This window comes from Plasmodium sp. gorilla clade G2 (assembly GCF_900097015.1).
Source record: "Plasmodium sp. gorilla clade G2 genome assembly, chromosome: 3".
NCBI classification, from domain to species: Eukaryota; Apicomplexa; class Aconoidasida; order Haemosporida; family Plasmodiidae; genus Plasmodium; species Plasmodium adleri (nom. inval.).
Window position 1 is genome coordinate 128,748 of NC_041695.1, and position 18,984 is coordinate 147,731.

Sequence of the window (18,984 nt, forward strand, 5' to 3'; positions counted from 1 at the left end):
AAACATATACATATGAATAATAAATAAATAAATAAAAACATATATACATATATATATATATATATATATATATATGTGAGGTTAAATAAAAAATAAGGGTTTCCACGAAATATATACTTAATTTTTGAATTGATTTAGACATATATAAAAATAATTACACATATGTATATATATATGTGTTAATATTTTTATTTCCATTTTTAATTAATTAAAAAATATATATGATCTTATAAATGATCCCTTTTCAAAATTTACATAAAATATATTACTTTTCTTAAAATCATCTGTGTTTATAACTCAGGTGCTTTTTTATTTTTATTTTTATATATTTTTTTATTTAATAATATCTTTGGGTACCTTGGCAGGTAAGTCGAATCCCTCAATTTTCATTTCTATGAAATGTCTAGCTAAGGAATATTCAAATAGATCGAGATATCCATCTTCTGTTATATCTGCTAGATTCCAAATTTTATGTAGAACGGCACTTGGTAATTTACTTTTTATTAGATCTTGTTTAACTTGTTCTCCTGATAATTTTCCAAAATCATTTGGACCAAGTTTATAAAAATCATCAGAATACTTTGAAGTATCAATTGGGCTTAATAAATATTTTTGTTTTACCCATAAGGGTATTTCTCCTGATGTTAATTCTAAGAATGGTGTTAGTTTATTTTCAACAATAGTACCTTCTTGATTTTCAAATCTTGATACTTCAACAGTAACAGATTCTTTTGGAATCATTTCTAATAATTGTGGTATATGTGTATTTAAAACTTTATTTATCCTATCAATTTTTTTAGTTTCTAATTTAGGAATTTTCAACCAATCCATATCTAATAATTTTTCTTTCATAAACTGTACAGGAGGGAAATCTCCAAGTGGTAAATTATAATCTTTAGAAACTTCCTCATATATTTTTTCTAAAGAATTGACAATTTTTCTTTTATTTAGGAATTTTTTAAAAAATGGTAATTTTTTTCTTAAATGTGTTAATAAATAAATATGAACTTTTAATGTTCTACATCTTTTAATAAAATCATTTAATCTAACCATTGTAGAATTTCTAGGAATCTTAGAAATTTCTTTATACAAATCAGATGCTTCTTCTTCAAATATAGTTCTATTTTCATCATGCATTAATTTTTTATCCCAAAAAGATCCAATATAAACTCTATTAACTTCTGGTGTATTTATAACAATACCTAAAGACCACATTAATGAACCATAAACCCTCATTAATTGTTGAGTATTTATTGTATCTGCTTTATTTAATATTATACGAATTTTAGAATCTTGTCCTTTTATAGCTTGTATACATCTTCTAAATTCATCTGATATATCTAATTTATGAGCATCAAAAATTAATAATATTAAATCAACTCGTTGTGCAAACCAATATATTACTTTTTCAAAATCATAACCGCGACTTATTTGTTTTATGCCACTTAAAACACCTGGTGTATCAATAATAGTTACAGATTTTAATACTTCGCTAGATGTATTAGAACATTCTAATTTAGATAAAAAACTATTACCAAAACTTTCTAGTTGTGAAAATGGTTTTGTTATATCACTTACTAAAGCATTACCTGGTATTAATTGTTCTTTCTCATTATACATAACAGCTACAAATTTATCAGTAGTAGGTTCAGGACCTATTCTCATACCACAATATTCTTTTTCAATTAAATGTTTAATAAATGTTGTTTTACCTGTTGAATATTGACCTAATAATAATATCATAGGCTTTGATAAAAAATCACCACTTGTTAATAAAGGTTTATAAAAATGATAATACATAAATTCCTTTTCTAAATCTAATATATATGTTTTATATAAAGAATACAGACCTTCCAACACATTGTCATATACCACTGTCTCCTCCTCCGTTCTGTATAAAAGCTTCCTCATCCTTTCAACCATATATAATGACATGTACGAAAAAAAAAAAAGGAAAATATAAAGAATTAAAAAAAAAAAAAAAAAAAATAATAATAATAAAAAATATCACTTAAAGGAAGAGTGCACACATATATATTATATAAATAAATATATATATATATATATATATATATATATATATATATATATATTTGTATTTATCTATTTATGTGTGTGTCTTGCTTCATATGAATATTATAGGTACATATAAATTTACATTCAAATATGTACCACATAATTTTATCATCAAAAGAAAGTGTCATAATAATTTATAACTAGAAATAACTACATAAACACAAACATAAACATAAACATAAACATAAACATAAACATAAACATAAACATATATATATATTATATATATAATGAAAAAAAAAAATTAAAACAACCAAAAACAAAACTAAACATAAAAACTTCTGTCATTTTAAAAAAAAAAAAAAAAAAACATCTTAATAAAAAATTATTCCTTTAATTTTTGTTCACATTATATTCTATATTATAAAAATATGTAATTTCATCTTTTCTCATTTTTGAAATTCTTCATTTTGAGAAAAATAAGGAAAATTAAAAAAAAAAAATAATAATAAAATGTGAACAGTGGACATAAATAAATATATATATATGTATATATATATAATATATTATATGTTTATATATCCAATCAAATGTTCATATATATTTTATTGTATATCTATTATAAATATATATAAAAAAAAAAAAAAAAAAGGAAAAAACATATACATTATATAAAATACATTTAATTATATAATATTTTATTATAATTATATATATATTATGTGAATTATTAAAACATATGCATTTATAAAGGTAATTATGTATATATAAATATATACACGTTAACGTCTTTCTTCATATTATTATATTTTTTAATTATTATGTTATAAAATATAATATAAACATATTAAATATATAAATATATATATATTATAATATGTAATTTTTTAGAAATTATTAACAATATATAATATATAAATGAAAAAAGAAAAAAAAAAAAAAAAAAAAATATAATATATATATATATATATATATATAATTATATATATATATAATAAAATCTTTATAAAAAATTAATAATCATAAAAGTTAAATAAAATGAAATAAAAACATTATTTTTTACTGGGTTTATATAAAAAAAAAAAGAAAAAAAAAAAATTTATATTAAAATAAATCAACCGTAATTTTATATATTTTTATTTTTTTTATACTTGATTGACTTTTTTTTAAAATATATAAAAAAATAAATAAATATATAATATACAATGAATAATATATATATATATATATATAATATTATATACATAATATGTATATAAATATTAATATATATATTTATATATAATATTATATTTTTTTTCTTCAAAAAAAAAAAAAAAAAAAAATAGAATAAATAAATATATATATATATATATATATACATAAATATATGTAGTATTTTTAAAATATATTATATTATTTATAAAACATGGGTAACCATATTTTTTTGGCATAATATAATAATAATAATATATTTAATAATTTGTTATTATATATATTTTATATTTATTATATATAATTAAATCCTTTTTTATATATTTATTAAATTTAATATAAAAATATTTACAATGTTATGCTTATATAATTATATTTTCATTGTAGAATTCTTTATTCTCTATGAATTTATATTATTTTTTAATAAATTAAAAATTATTATATATATAATAATATATAAATATTTTTTTTGTTAGTTTTATAAGAACATATTATTTATTTTGTCAAAATATTCTTTACATTGTTCTTTTTATGTACCTATTCTTTATATATTATAATTGTGGACATCCTTTTTTTTTTTCTTTTTTTTTTCATAATGGTATAAAATTTATAGCTCTTTATAAATACATTATTTATTATTATGTTTATTTTATTTATTTATATTTTTTTTTAATATTTTTTTTTAATATGCTTTTTTTTATAAATAGAAAAAAATAATTTATTTCATTTATTGTTATCCTTTAAAAAAAAAATTATATCTATTATGTATAATATTTTATATATATATTATACTTATATAATATATTTTATAACCATTTATAGTATAAATAAAAATAAAGTTCCTTGATATTTTATGATGATAAAGGTAAAAAGAAAATCAATTATGTTCATTCGACGTTCATATAAATAGTGTCCATTTCATATTTAAAAAAAAAAATAATAATAATATATAATAAAAAAATTAAAACCCTTATGTGTTTTATAATTTTATAAACATAAAAAATTATAATTTATTATTTTTATTATATGTATCAAGCCCATGTCTTATGTTTTTATGAAAGTGGAAGAGAATAATGTGGTTCTAAAAGAACATTTTATTATAATTCAAATATCAAGCTATTTGATTGTTTTCCTTTTTTCATAAAAAATAAAAAGTATATATTCCTATATAATAGTATGTATACCCACCGTTGTATATATATATATATATATATATATATATATATATATATATATTTATATATATGTTTTATTTTTTTTTTTCCCCCCTTGATTTATTCTTTTAATTTTTACACCTTTCAATAATATCCAAATCGAAAATATTGTCCTAAGGTATTACTATTTTGGGTCTATTAATACAAATATTATATCATTAGAAAGATAAAATAATAATATACAACATAACTTATTTTTTTTTTTTTTTTTTTTTTTTTTTTGTCGTATTAAAATATGATATTTTTAAAATTATATAATTCCTATTTCGTTCATAAAAAAATAGAAAACATATTAAAATTGTATCGTCATTTTTATATATTATTCTTTAATTCATAATTTTTTTTACCTTACAATAAGAAAAAAAAATAAACATTTTTAATTTATTCATTTATATAAGGAAATATATATATAATATATTGTTATGGTTATTTCTAATGTGCAATATATTATCTATTTTATTTTTTTCATAGCACATATAAGTATGAGCATATGTATATTTAATAATAACATATATATATATATATATATATATATATATATATATATATTTTTATGTGTATGCTTTATTTTTAATTTTTTTTTTTTTTTGTTATACCATATTTATAATGATAAATATAATAACACATTTAATATGAAGGTATATTACATAAAAATTATATGAACGTCCAATTTTTAAAAAAATAAACTAAGAAAATAATAAAATGATGATGTAACACAAAAATATGGAAAACATATAAAAATATATAAAAATATATGAAAATATATGAAAATACATGATTAAAAAAAAAAAAAAAAAAAAAAAAAATCTCTCCTTCTATATATATATATATATATATATATATATATATATATATATATTATTACAAAATATATTAAAAATAAAATAATGTACAATGCATATATATTCTTACTTATCCATAAACTTTTATACACACGATAAATATAGGAACAAAATTATGTAATGGTTTAATATTATAATTTTTTTAAAAAATATGATAAAAATTTCGAAATATGCTAAAATTTTCAAAACATGTCGGTCATAAAATAAATAACCCATATAGGTTTATGCCATATAATATAAATAATATTACAAACAACTTATACTTTATTTTCTTATACAGTTTTATACCTTATAAGAACAAACATATATATAACAAATGTAATCTTTATATTATAGATTTTAAACAATTCCATGTACTTCAAGATTATATAGCAGAGAAGGAAAAAAGTACAGGAGATAAATCCATAAATTATCAAGAAAAAAAAAAACCAAAACAAATACGATACAACCATAATAAGGATAATAATAATAATAATATTAATAATGATAACAACAATAATAATGATAACAATAACAAACATTATGATTATAATAAGGAGGGACAAAATATTGTAATTAATGCACATTACACATCATCTTATTATAAACAAAACAAATTTATTAATAATATATTCATAAATAATGATGTATTCTCATCCTTACAAAATATTTTTTTATTAATAAATAAGATAAATAATAACCTTCTTCAAACAGTACAGTCCAAATTTGATGGAAATGAAAAAGAAATTATAACTAAAAATGTTGTTCATATTAATAAACATCCATTTATATTACACATTTTATTAAAAAACTATAATGTAAATATAAATATATATAAAGAAATAGATATATTATTAGCTAGCGACTATTTTAGTCATTTATCTAATAATATTAACAACTTGGACTTTTTTCCTTTAGTATCCTTATTTCACCTATACATACCAAAAAAAAAAAAAAAAAATTATACTATAGTAAAAAATTATATATACAATAGTAATAATAGTTATGACGAGATAATAAAAGATAGACAAGAAAATATTTATGAAGAAGAGGAAAAAGAACAACAAGAATTAAATGTTATACCCTTTCTTGATATAATAAAAAATTGCATATTAAAAAATATATGTGTTCATATAAACCACCTAATGACAAATAATAATAATAATAATAATAATAATGAAAATAAAGATAATCCTATCAATGTGAATAATAAACAAAAGAAGGTTACCTTTCATGATATTTATAAAGAAGTCATAAATATTCTATATATTATAAAAGATGATGATATAAAAAATCATATTAATTACATACATGTTATACTTAACACATTATATAAAAATATAAATAAACATATTCATCAATATAATTATACATATTCAATTAAATTACTTAGATATATAAATAGTATTCTATCTTTTTACATGAACCATTCTTATATATCAAAGGAAAAAAAGACACAAGAAGAAAAAAATAACTCAAAATATTTTTCATCTCTAATAGATAATAATTTCTTTTATATACAAAAGGAAAATTTCTCTTTCAATTATGTCCATAAAAATTATAAAATATTATATAACTGGGACATGAATAATACAACAAATTTAAATAACCATATTAACCATGATAAGAATAATGAGAGTTATAATAATGATACTACTATATATATAGAAGATCTTAATAACCTACAAAATTATAATTTAAAAAAAAAAGTACCATATAAAACAAATCCACACAATTATGATATATCCTTTGTATCTAATAATATAGAACATAATAATATATTAAATGATAATGATGTAACATGGAATAATAACTCTTCATATAATTATCATCATCCTGATGTTTATAAAAAACAAGATGATGAAATGAAAACTTTACATATTATTAAGAATAGTCAAAATGAATATAATTTAATTTCAACAGATATAGAAAGTTATAAATATCTAATAAATTTTTCTATTGAATTATTATATATTGTTGTAAAAAAGATTAAATATGTACAACATACAAATACTTTTTCAGATGAAGAAATAATATTAGAAATAATTAATAGATTAATTCATATTCATCATACAAATAATACAGATATAAATAATATGATAAATGAAAAATCGTTATTTTTAAAAAATATTCCAAAAAATAATATAATTCAATCTGAATGTAATAATAATTCGATATACTTTTTCCTTTTTTTAGATTTTATTTTCAATACTTTAAAAAAAAAATATATGTATATATCTCATAATGATAATCACATGGACAAAATAATTACACAATATTACTATAAAAATGAAAATTTTTTTAAAATTCTCTCATTACTTAGTAATATCAGATTCTTATTAACATGTAATAAAATACAACCAAAAAATATGAATCCTCTGAATCAAAATAATACTATAAGTGAAAATGATAAGATACATGTAGCTCATCAAAAAATAATGGAAGTCACTACAAATGAAAAAAAGAAAATATGTATTAGTAAAATAAATGAGAATATATATCAACTAACAAATGATATAATTTTATTTTATACCGAATATACGAACAAAATGAATAATCATGAGAATAAAAATGATGATAATCATAAATATAATCATTATTATCAAAAAGATCGATTTTTTCATAACAATACTATAAATATACAATTTTATTTATCGTACTTATTTAATGATGTGTATCTTCAAAATAATTATGCCATGAGAAAAATTATGTTTTCATACTTTTTAAACAATTATAAATATATATTTTCATATCCATTATTAGATTATAATATAACATATTTACAATATATAACTATTTATAATTTTCTTAAATTATTCAAAAATGAAATTAATGAACCATCAGAAGAGTATGATAATGTTGTGAAAATTTTTATTCGCTTATTTGATAATAATACATATCAACAGATTGGAGTACAACAAAATATTATTAACACAACAAATATTTATATACCAAATGATATAAAATATTATATACATAATTTATATAAAATATGCTATTTTTTTATTTTATCCAAAAAATTAATTACAAATGTAGAATTTATTAATCAAATCAATCCTATCTTTTATTTAACTTTTTATATGATCAATCAATGGATACAAAAAGAAAGGAGGGGAGGGGAAAAAAAAAAAAAAAAACTATCCGTTTCAGGTCATCATTTTACACAATTAATAAATAAATGTATGAACAAAATAATTATCATATTTGTTATACACAAATATTTGCAAATATTCAAAACAGAAGATTCTATAAAATATTTATCAACTTTTATTTATGCCACACATGATTTAATAAGTAAAGAAAATAAAAGAAAATTATTACTTTATGTTTTTCCTTTTATGAAAGAAAAAAAACACCAAAATGTGGTAATTCCTTTGACATGTCTTTTAAAAAATGGTGAGCTAGCCAAAAACAATGAAGTAAAGCTAGAAAAATATCAGACAGAAAAAATAAATGAATCAAAAAATATACTATATCAAAATGATATAAGTGTAACATGTGACAAATATAATGAACAAACTGTTGAGGATTATAATAGAAATGATACCATCCATTATCCATCAAACTTACAGGAACAAACAAATATAAATAAAAAAAATAAAGAAGAAAAACAAATATATGTCAACTATAATAATGATTCAAAAAAATGTGATATCAAAAATGCAAGCAAAATAAATCATAACCCAATTGATATAAGCATAAATGAAATAATAAACCATTTGGAAGAAAATGAAAATATTAAAATAAGTAATGACCAATTACAAAAAATATTAAAAGAACATATGAATCAAATGAATACAATAAAACAAGAAAATATGTTATTAAAAAACAAATTAAATTATATTGTATTAAATTTTGAACATTTTATTTCTTCATATATTGATAATATTATATCAAATAAAAATTCACACGTCCTATATAAAAAGACAAACATTTCTATAAACACTGAAAACATAAATAAAGAAACAAATAAAGAAATAATTAAAGAAACGTTTAAAGAAACAAACAAGGAAATAATTAAAGAAACATTCAAAGAAACAGAAAAAGAAATAATTAAAGAAACATTCAAAGAAACAAATCAAAAAGAACAACAAGAATATATTCATCTATATAATAAAACATATCATCAAGAAAACAATCAGGAAACCAAATTAAGCATAAAATTTAATTATCAACAAATGGATGTTAAAAATGAATATTATAACACACTTAAAAAATATCAAACTAATCAATCATTCAAAATTAATAATATTTTAATAAATATGTATATGTATAACCCTTATATATGTGCAAAAAAAAATAAAAATATTTTTCTATCTAAAAATAAAAAACATAAAAAAATTATTATTCTTCCTTATGATACTTATAAAAATATTAAAAAAATACTTACATATGATGATCATAACGAAAAAATTAAAATTTTCAAGTGTCTTCAAAATGTAATTTATTTGTTTTACGATAGATTTAAAGCATTATTTGAAAAAATAAATTAATATAATGAAATATATTAAAAAGATCATATTATTAAAAGATATAAACAGAAAAACTGAAAAATCAAAACATGTAAAAGTAAATTAATATAAAAATAAAAATATATTTAATATATATATATATATATATATATATAACCTATATCCGTTTCATTATCACACTTTTGAATATATATACATCATAAATACTTTTCATAACATATATTTTATTTTTTATTTGTTGTTATTTTATTTTTTTGTTTTTAATATAAAAATTCAAATATATTATTTTTATATACATTTCTAAATCTTATATCATGAGGTATAACTTATAACAATACCCTAAATAAATAATATATATTTAATATATTTTTTTTTTTTTTTTTATTATTTTCTTATATTCCTTAATTTTTAAAACTTTCAAAATAAAAACATAATTAAATATAATAAAAAAATACATTAATAACAAATATATGCATTATATATATTATATATATATATATATATATATATATGTATTTATTTTATATGTATAATTTATTTTGCCCTTTTAAAATTTTCCTCCTCAAATTCAAGCCCCACTTTGATCTCCAAAAATATATAGTAACAAATTAAATGATAACAGAGAAAAAAAAGCACATATTAAAATATATATATATAATATACATATAATATTTATTATATATATTTTTTATTAATATTATATGAAAAATTATATGTACCATATATAATAAAAAGCTTATTATTTTTATATATAATATATTTATTATATATTAATATATATATATTATTTTTTCTTCTATATTTTATAAATATATAATATAATAATAATAACTAGTAACACAAAATATTCATGTTAATTTATGTATATGTTTATTATATATTATATATATATAATAAAAAATTAATGAACAAAAAAAAAAAAAAAAAAGGCCTTCAAACTTTTTACAAAATTTAAAAAATATTAATACCATTTATTTGGATATATATTTTTACTTTTTTATTATTTATTTATTTTATTATAAAAAGAATAATATTTATTTAAAATACAAAAAAGAAATTTTTTTTGTTTTTTGTTCAGTTATGAAGAATAAATAAAAATAATTTTGTTATTATATAAAATTAAAATATAATATTAAAAAATATATATAAAAATAATAATTATATATATAAAATATATATTTATATTAATGTTTCAAAAAGAAAAAAAATTAACATTTTCATTATATAAAATACATTTATAATTTCCAATTATTTAATATAATTTTTTCATTTTTTCTTCTTTTTTATTATATTTTTATTATTTTATTTACTTTTATTAAAAATGGTGAATGTTCCAAAAACAAGAAAAACATACTGTAGCAACAAATGTAAAAAACATACAATGCATAAAGTCAGTCAATATAAAAAAGGAAAAGAAAGATTATCATCATTAGGAAGAAGAAGATATGACATGAAACAAAAAGGTTTTGGAGGTCAAACAAAACCAGTCTTTAAGAAGAAAGCTAAAACTACTAAAAAAATTGTTCTTAAATTAGTAAGTACATATATAAATTATAATTTTTTACATCGTTGTTTTTTTTGTTTTATATGTGTATTTTTTTTTTTTTTTTTAATAAAATAATAATTTTGTATATAATTTTATAACATTTTATAATGTTTAGCATAATCATCCATTTATATATATATATATATATATATATATATATTTTTAAATGCATTATATATAATTATCGACTATATTTATGCTTTTCCCTTTTTGTTATATACAGGAATGTACCAAATGTAAGAAAAAAAGATTTCAAACCATGAAAAGATGTAAAACTTTTGAAATGGGAGCTGATAAGAAAAAGAAGGGAGGAGCAGTATATTGAAGTTAAAACATATCTAAAAAAATAAATCATGAATCAACATTATAATGAAAGAAACCAAAAAAACTTTGTATACAAAGAAAAATAAATAAGGATATATTTTTTTAAATATATATATATATATAATTTTATGTATATATTAACGAATGAAGAAAAAAAAAAAAAAATACAAATTCTTTTCATTTCATTTTATTTCTTTTCATTTCGTTTCTTTTCTTTTTTTTTCTTTTTTTTTTTTTTTTTTTTAATTTAAAAATTTAAGAAACTGCAACAATTTTTTATTTGACTGTATATAATATAGTCACATGTAAATAATTAAATTATATTTCGAAAATTATAAATTTATAGTTTAACCCTAAAAAAATAATGGAAATATATATACAACATATACTTTTATATATGTGACGATAATCGTTTGTAATAATATATATACATATAATTCAAAAATACATGGATCATAAAAATGCTATGATCTAAAAATGGTTATTATTATAATTAATGTACTTTGTTTAAAAATAGAACATAAAAAAAATTGAAAAAAAAAATTAAAACATAAATTTATTTCCGTGTGTCCACAAAAAAAAATCTTTTTATTTTATAATGTTTTCCAACTCTCCTTTATTATATAAATCTGATATTATATCATATCCTCCTATGAAATTATTATTTACATATAAATTGGGTATATATGGCCAATTACTATAAATCTTTATAGCTTCACGTAAGTTGTTATTTTTCATCACATCAATGTATACATAATCTTTCACATTCATACTATTGAGTATATGGACTACCTGCACAATGTTAATTATAAAAGAATAAAAATATAAATGTATATATATATATATATATATATATATATATTTGTATTTATTTATATATCTTAATATTTATGAGGAACAAAAATAATTTACATTTGCACTATATCCACATAAGGGCTTTTCTGGTGTCCCTTTCATAAAGAGAACTATTTTCTCTTGTTCAAGTAGTTCTTTAATTTTTATTTTCAAGGTCTAAAAAAAAAAGAAAAGAAAAGAAAATATATAATAAAAAATAATAATAGACAACATTAAGTTATATAAAAACATACTTTATTTTTTTAAATTAATATATAAATAGTAATTACTATATTATACATATATATTCACCTGATATACTTCTGTTTTTTCAAAATCTTTATATTCATTTGTACCACTATAATGTGTCGATTGTTCAGATGTAACTCCGTTATTTTTATCATCCAGGGAATTGCTAAAGTTAATTTTTGATACTTTTTTAAAAGAAAATAATTGCCTATTACTATTTATTATTACATTTTTACTCAAGGAAAAGAAAATTCCATATTTGTTTTTTATTAACATTTTGAGAAATAATAAAATAATAAATAAAAATACATGAACAGGTAAGGTTTTTTTTTTTTTTTTTTTTTTTTTTATCTACACAACTCATAAATAGCTAGTTCGTAGAAATACAAACAAAAAAAAAAAAAAAAAAAGAAAAAACAAACAAAACATATATCTATATCTATATATATATATATAAGATGATTAATATAAATCCCTATATTTTAATTACTTCAAAACAGCCTTATATGATTGTTATATATTTACAAAAAATAAATCACATATTTTGCATATATCAGTTTTTCATTTAAAAATAGAACATTGTATGATCATATGACATTTCGTTTTGTAATCATTTACTTAAAAAATGAAATATAAATAATAAACATAATTATTTTATAATATTTTCTATGTTGTGTGTATAACTAAAATTTTTTACAATACGAAGGGGAAAATATAAAATTATGTATATTCTTTTTTTTATCTTTTGAATTGCTTAATATTTTTATTTTTTATATTTTATATTTTTTTCTTTTTTTTTTTGTTCTTAAGGATTCAATGCACGGTGTATATTTTAACTTTTAGTATAGAATAAATAATATATTTTATTATTTCATAACATTATATATATATATATATATATATTATATACATTATGAAGTATATAAAATAATTTGTGATTTAAAATTTTAGCTTTTCTTCCTTACAATATATATCATTTTTTTTAATTTTTATAATAATTAATTCAATTATTTATAAGCCATATATAATGTATAATATGTAAATTATTTTAAATCACGAAATATATATTATTCCTTTTTTAATTTAAGATTAATTCCAGGCTTCAGTTGTGTAACATAAATGTTTCTTTATATATAAAATAGAATTAATATATATATATATATATACATATATATATATTATTGAAGCGTACACATCTTATTGACAAAAATAGTTCATTTGTTATTTTATTTACAATATTTATGTTTATATATTTATATAAAAATATTATAATATACCTGTTTCTTAAACATTTAAATTTTAAGTTATTTTAGAAAATAAAGAATGTTATAATTTTTTTTAAATTAATATTTAATATATATAATTCACTATTTTTAAGATACAACATTTTATAATATAAATACGAAAAAATAAAATATATAAATAAATAAACGAAAATGTCAAATAAACTTAGAAATATTTTTTGTCTTATAAATATTTTAAAAAATATTTATAACTTTTTTACTTTTAATTCTTTTTTTTTTTTTTTTTTTTTTTTTGTTGTTTTTGAGAAAAACACATTCTATAAATATGGTAGATACATGTAATATTTTTTACAATTAATCGCAAACATAATTAAATATTCACATAAAAAATAAATTAAATAGGAAAACATAAAGAAAAATGAAAATAAAGAAAAAAAGTAGTATATATTTTTATAAATATTGTACAACTCAAACAAAGATGTGTTCTTTTTCTAATTAAGGAACAAGAAGGATAATACCATTATTAATCCTATTGAACTATTTACAACATTGAACACACTGGAACATTTTTCCATTTTACAAATTTTCTTTTCAAGGTCATTTTCATAGTCTAATTGGTCTTTAGGTTTACCAGCAGAACCAGGCTTTATTCTAACTTGTATACCATTTCCACATGTTACACTACATGGAGACCATTCAGTTGAAAGAGAATTGTGTATTTTCTTTATATAATCTTCTATGTTCTTATCAGATGGTTCTTCGTTATTATTATTTCTTCCATCATTGTTGGCATTAGCTTTTTCATCTTTATTTCCTATTTGATCATTTGGCTTATTTTGATCTTTTGCATTAGCTTGATTGTTTTTATTAGGATTTGCATTTGGGTTTGCATTTGGGTTTGCATTTGGATTTGCATTTGGGTTTGCATTAGGGTTTGCATTAGGGTTTGCATTAGGATCTACATTGGGGTTTGCATTTGGGTTCGCATTAGGGTTTGCATTAGGATCTACATTGGGGTTTGCATTTGGGTTTGCATTAGGGTTTGCATTAGGATCTACATTGGGGTTTGCATTTGGGTTTGCATTTGGGTTTGCATTGGGGTTTGCATTAGGGTTTGCATTAGGATCTACATTGGGGTTTGCATTTGGGTTTGCATTAGGGTTTGCATTTGGGTTTGCATTAGGATCTGCATTTGGGTTTGCATTTGGGTTTGCATTTGGGTTTGCATTAGGATCTACATTATCATCCCCTGCTGGTTGTCTTAACTTATTATTTTTTTCTTTTTTTAATTTTCTTTTATCTTCATCATTTTCATTTTTTTCGTCTTTATCCTTTTCTTTTTCATCACCCTTAGGTTCTTCTTTATCTTCATCAACAACTACCTTTTCATCATCATTATCTACATCATCATTTTCTCCAAGTAATCTACTACTGTTTTTAAGGCTATACCTATTTTCCTGTTTTCCATAATAATTCATTTCTAATTCATTATATAAATTTGTACCTGCATTATCATAATTTAATTCATTTAGAACCCTTGTGTTTGAAGAACTTCCATAGCACTGGTATTCCTGGAATAAAGCCTCAACAAATAAAAAGGATGAAACTGATAAAATAGCTAAGTTTCTCATCTTGAACTGTAATTATAATATATGTGGTTTCTACTTATTTTTATACGAATATATATTTATTTATAATTTTTTTTTTTTTTTTTCTTTTTTGATATATTCACAAAACTTTTCTTTTAATGAATATTAAAACAAGAACAATATTTTATTTATTAATAGTATATATTAAATTTGTCTTGTTTTTTATACGTTAAATATTTCCAAAATATATAAAAAAACACAAAAAAAAAAAAAATTATAAGGAAAAATAGTGTATGTATATTATATGTATAATATATATATATATATATATATAATTTTTTTTTTAAATATATATATAAAATATTTTTATTATTGTAGGATTATAATATATGAAATATGCTTGGATTTTTTGATAACTCAGAATTTATGACAAGTATGGTAGAAAGTTCCAAAAAAAAAAAATATATATATATATCCAAATCGCATGTGTAAAATATAGAGCTCCTCATAAGTTCTTCTACCTTTTTATATCTGCATGTAAAAAAAAAGGAAAACATTATACGCTTCCTTAAGAACATATGGTGAACAATATTTTTGGTTTAGCACCTATACATTTTTTTATATGTGCATGTAACATTAGAATAATTTCTGTTTTATAATTAAGCCCCCTCTACCCCCTCAAAAAAAAAAAAAAAAAAAAAGAAACTTTAAGGAACTTATACAAAATGTGCATGTTATATTTACAATAATCCCATTAAATCTTTGATTAAAAATATTATATATATATATATATATATATATATATATTTTTTTTATATTTATATATATTATACATATATATATGTGCTCATATTTCCTGACAATAGCATTTTTATGAATTTCATCTTTCAGGTATGTTCTTACATAATTGTTATAAAATACACACCAGGCATGATAAATGCAACATTATTTAAAAAAATTATAATAATAATAAAAGGCATAAAAGAAAATTAAATAGTTTCATTTGTGCTTTTTTTTGATAATTCATTTTTAATTATTTTAACAATTAAAATTTTAATTTACATATAATTGATATATCACGTGCTTTAAAAAGGAAATTACATTTTACTAACTATAAATATGATATAAAACGAAAATATATTAAAAAAGCTTTATAAAATAAACTTTAAAAGGAAAAAGGAAGTACTTATGTTAATATCACACTTATAAGGTATACTTTAAAATAATTAAAATAAAACACAACAAATGAAATAAGCTCATAGATCCATATTATATATATATTCATACTTTTAATAAACATTTATTAATTCTTATCGTATTAGATATATACCTATAAAATAAATATTGTTATATATATAAATATATATATGTGCAATTATGTCTATTTAAAAAAAAAAAAAAAAAAAAACAGCCAATTGTATATTTTAACTCTTTTCCTGACTGTTCAGAAAAAATACTAAATGGTACTTATATTCATGTAGAGAAATAAATGTTCTCTTTTAAAGAAAATTCTTCGGAATTATAAATATACTATGTAGCACTGAGAACATAAAATATTATAACAACAATATATATATATATATATATATATATATATATATTTATTTATTTATATTTATTTTCTCATAATTATATACAAATCGTTCTATTTTTCTTTTTTTTTTTTCTGATCATTTTTTCATATCAATATGTTCAATACAACACGAATACTCACTTATATTATCATTCAAGAGGTGTGCTTTTTCATTCAGCATTAATTTTTTGTCATCATTTTTTTCAGGATGAAAATCAGAATTTGAATTTACATTTGTATTAAATTGGGAAAAAGAAGATGAGCGTCTGAGTTTTATATTTTCCAAGTTCTCTTTTCTTTTTTCTTTCAATAATTCCAAATAATTTTTTAATTCTTTTATTTCGTCTTTTTTTTTATTTTCCAGAATTTCATGATATGTATTTTTATTATTTGTTACACATGAATAATTATATTGTTCTTTATGAGGTATGCTTTCTAATAAAGCATCATCATCTAATGGATAGTTTACATTTTTGTTTTTTAAATCTATATTTTGTTTTTCTTTTTGTTTTTCTTCCTCCTTTTCCATTTCCCTCTTTTTTATTTCTTTAATGCAATAATAAAATAAATCAATTTCATCATCGTCATATTTTTTTTCATATTCTCCATTTACATTATTTTCAACTATATGTGGTAAACTTTGAGTTCTTGTAGGTTTAGGATTTAAATTTAATGCGTCTTCAGAGGTCCACGCAAATATACCTTGAACTCCATAAATGTCTTGTGCATATTTTTTTTCATTATTTTCTGCTTTATTATCTTCCTCATAAGAAAAATGTGATATATTTAAATCTTCAAAACAATCAAAATTATTTATTTTTTTCCTTGAAAATCCAATAGTACTCCATCTTTTTTTTTTTTTTTTTTCGTAACTTTCCTCTTTAAATGGATCATAACTTTTAGAATCTAAATTCATACTTTTAGGTCTACGTTTTTTTTCTTTTTCTTTTTCTTTAGGATGATATATAAAATTAAATGGATACTCATTTTCCCCAAGACTATTTGAGTTATTATTTGTTATGTTTTCTTTATAATAATTCTGAAATAAAATAATCTGTTTAAATGAACCATTTTTTTTCTTTTCCTTAGGAGCATACTCTCCTAAATGTAAATCTAATATATGACAATTCGCTATTTTTTTTATTCCATAATTCTGATAATAATTATTATCATATGAATCTTCATAATTATCATGCTTACTTTGTCTTTTGTATAATTCTCCATATGTTTTATTAAATTTATCTCTCGCTATATCTTCTTCAACTTCATTAGAAATATTTTCATCGCTATAAATTTCATAATTTACTTGGTCTTCAAGTTCGGTCGGAATGCTACAATCTGCTTCACTTTTTGCATAATTAAAAGAAGACTTTTTTTTCTTCTTATATCTGGTAAACAAATTTCCTACAATATGAAAATATAAATATAAATACATATACATATATATATATATATATATATGTATAATATTTTATATATGTTTTTAAATCTAACCAAATAAGATACTCATCAATGACTTTTTTTTTGTGGAACTATCATTTCTTTTTGCACCTATTAAAAAAAATATATATATAGATATATATATATATATATATGTATATATGCATTTTCATTTATTGTAATTGTATTAACCTTTAATTACATATACTGAAAATAAGGTGATAGCATATATTAATAAAAATAATTTTCTCATTATAAAGGATACCTTCGTGCAACCTATAATCTATGTAGGTAAATTTATTATCTTAATATTTATTAATGATAAATTTTTAAAAATAAAATTTTACAAATATTTCATATCATTCTTATTATATATATATATATATATATTTCACCATGATTACTAAAAAAATTTACATTTTTATATTTTATATTTTATAATTTATATTTTATTTTATTGTTTTTTTT

The 18,984-nt window shown here is 18.3% G+C and overlaps 6 protein-coding genes across 6 annotated transcripts; 2 read left to right on the plus strand and 4 right to left on the minus strand.

Annotated features, from left to right (window-relative positions):
* Positions 1-333: 333 nt before the first annotated feature.
* PADL01_0303000 (EH (Eps15 homology) protein) lies at positions 334-1,911 on the minus strand (the record flags this gene model as incomplete). Its single annotated transcript, XM_028683170.1, has 1 exon — positions 334-1,911. One exon carries the CDS (start codon positions 1,909-1,911, stop codon positions 334-336), a length of 1,578 nt encoding a protein of 525 aa, XP_028536450.1.
* A 3,525-nt stretch (positions 1,912-5,436) lies between these two features.
* PADL01_0303100 (conserved Plasmodium protein, unknown function) lies at positions 5,437-9,738 on the plus strand (the record flags this gene model as incomplete). The annotated part of the gene is made up of 1 exon (XM_028683181.1): positions 5,437-9,738. One exon carries the CDS (start codon positions 5,437-5,439, stop codon positions 9,736-9,738), a length of 4,302 nt encoding a protein of 1,433 aa, XP_028536451.1.
* A 1,300-nt stretch (positions 9,739-11,038) lies between these two features.
* Positions 11,039-11,588, plus strand: PADL01_0303200 (60S ribosomal protein L44; the record flags this gene model as incomplete). The annotated part of the gene is made up of 2 exons (XM_028683192.1): positions 11,039-11,251; positions 11,487-11,588. 2 exons carry the CDS (start codon positions 11,039-11,041, stop codon positions 11,586-11,588), a joined length of 315 nt encoding a protein of 104 aa, XP_028536452.1.
* A 587-nt stretch (positions 11,589-12,175) lies between these two features.
* On the minus strand, positions 12,176-12,946 carry PADL01_0303300 (1-cys-glutaredoxin-like protein-1; the record flags this gene model as incomplete). Its single annotated transcript, XM_028683203.1, has 3 exons — positions 12,176-12,379; positions 12,500-12,598; positions 12,734-12,946. The coding sequence occupies 3 exons, from the start codon at positions 12,944-12,946 to the stop codon at positions 12,176-12,178; spliced, it is 516 nt and encodes a 171-aa protein (XP_028536453.1).
* A 1,459-nt stretch (positions 12,947-14,405) lies between these two features.
* PADL01_0303400 (circumsporozoite (CS) protein) lies at positions 14,406-15,545 on the minus strand (the record flags this gene model as incomplete). Its single annotated transcript, XM_028683214.1, has 1 exon — positions 14,406-15,545. One exon carries the CDS (start codon positions 15,543-15,545, stop codon positions 14,406-14,408), a length of 1,140 nt encoding a protein of 379 aa, XP_028536454.1.
* Positions 15,546-17,173: 1,628 nt separating this feature from the next.
* Positions 17,174-18,769, minus strand: PADL01_0303500 (conserved Plasmodium protein, unknown function; the record flags this gene model as incomplete). Its single annotated transcript, XM_028683226.1, has 3 exons — positions 17,174-18,480; positions 18,571-18,627; positions 18,709-18,769. The coding sequence occupies 3 exons, from the start codon at positions 18,767-18,769 to the stop codon at positions 17,174-17,176; spliced, it is 1,425 nt and encodes a 474-aa protein (XP_028536455.1).
* Positions 18,770-18,984: the final 215 nt, after the last annotated feature.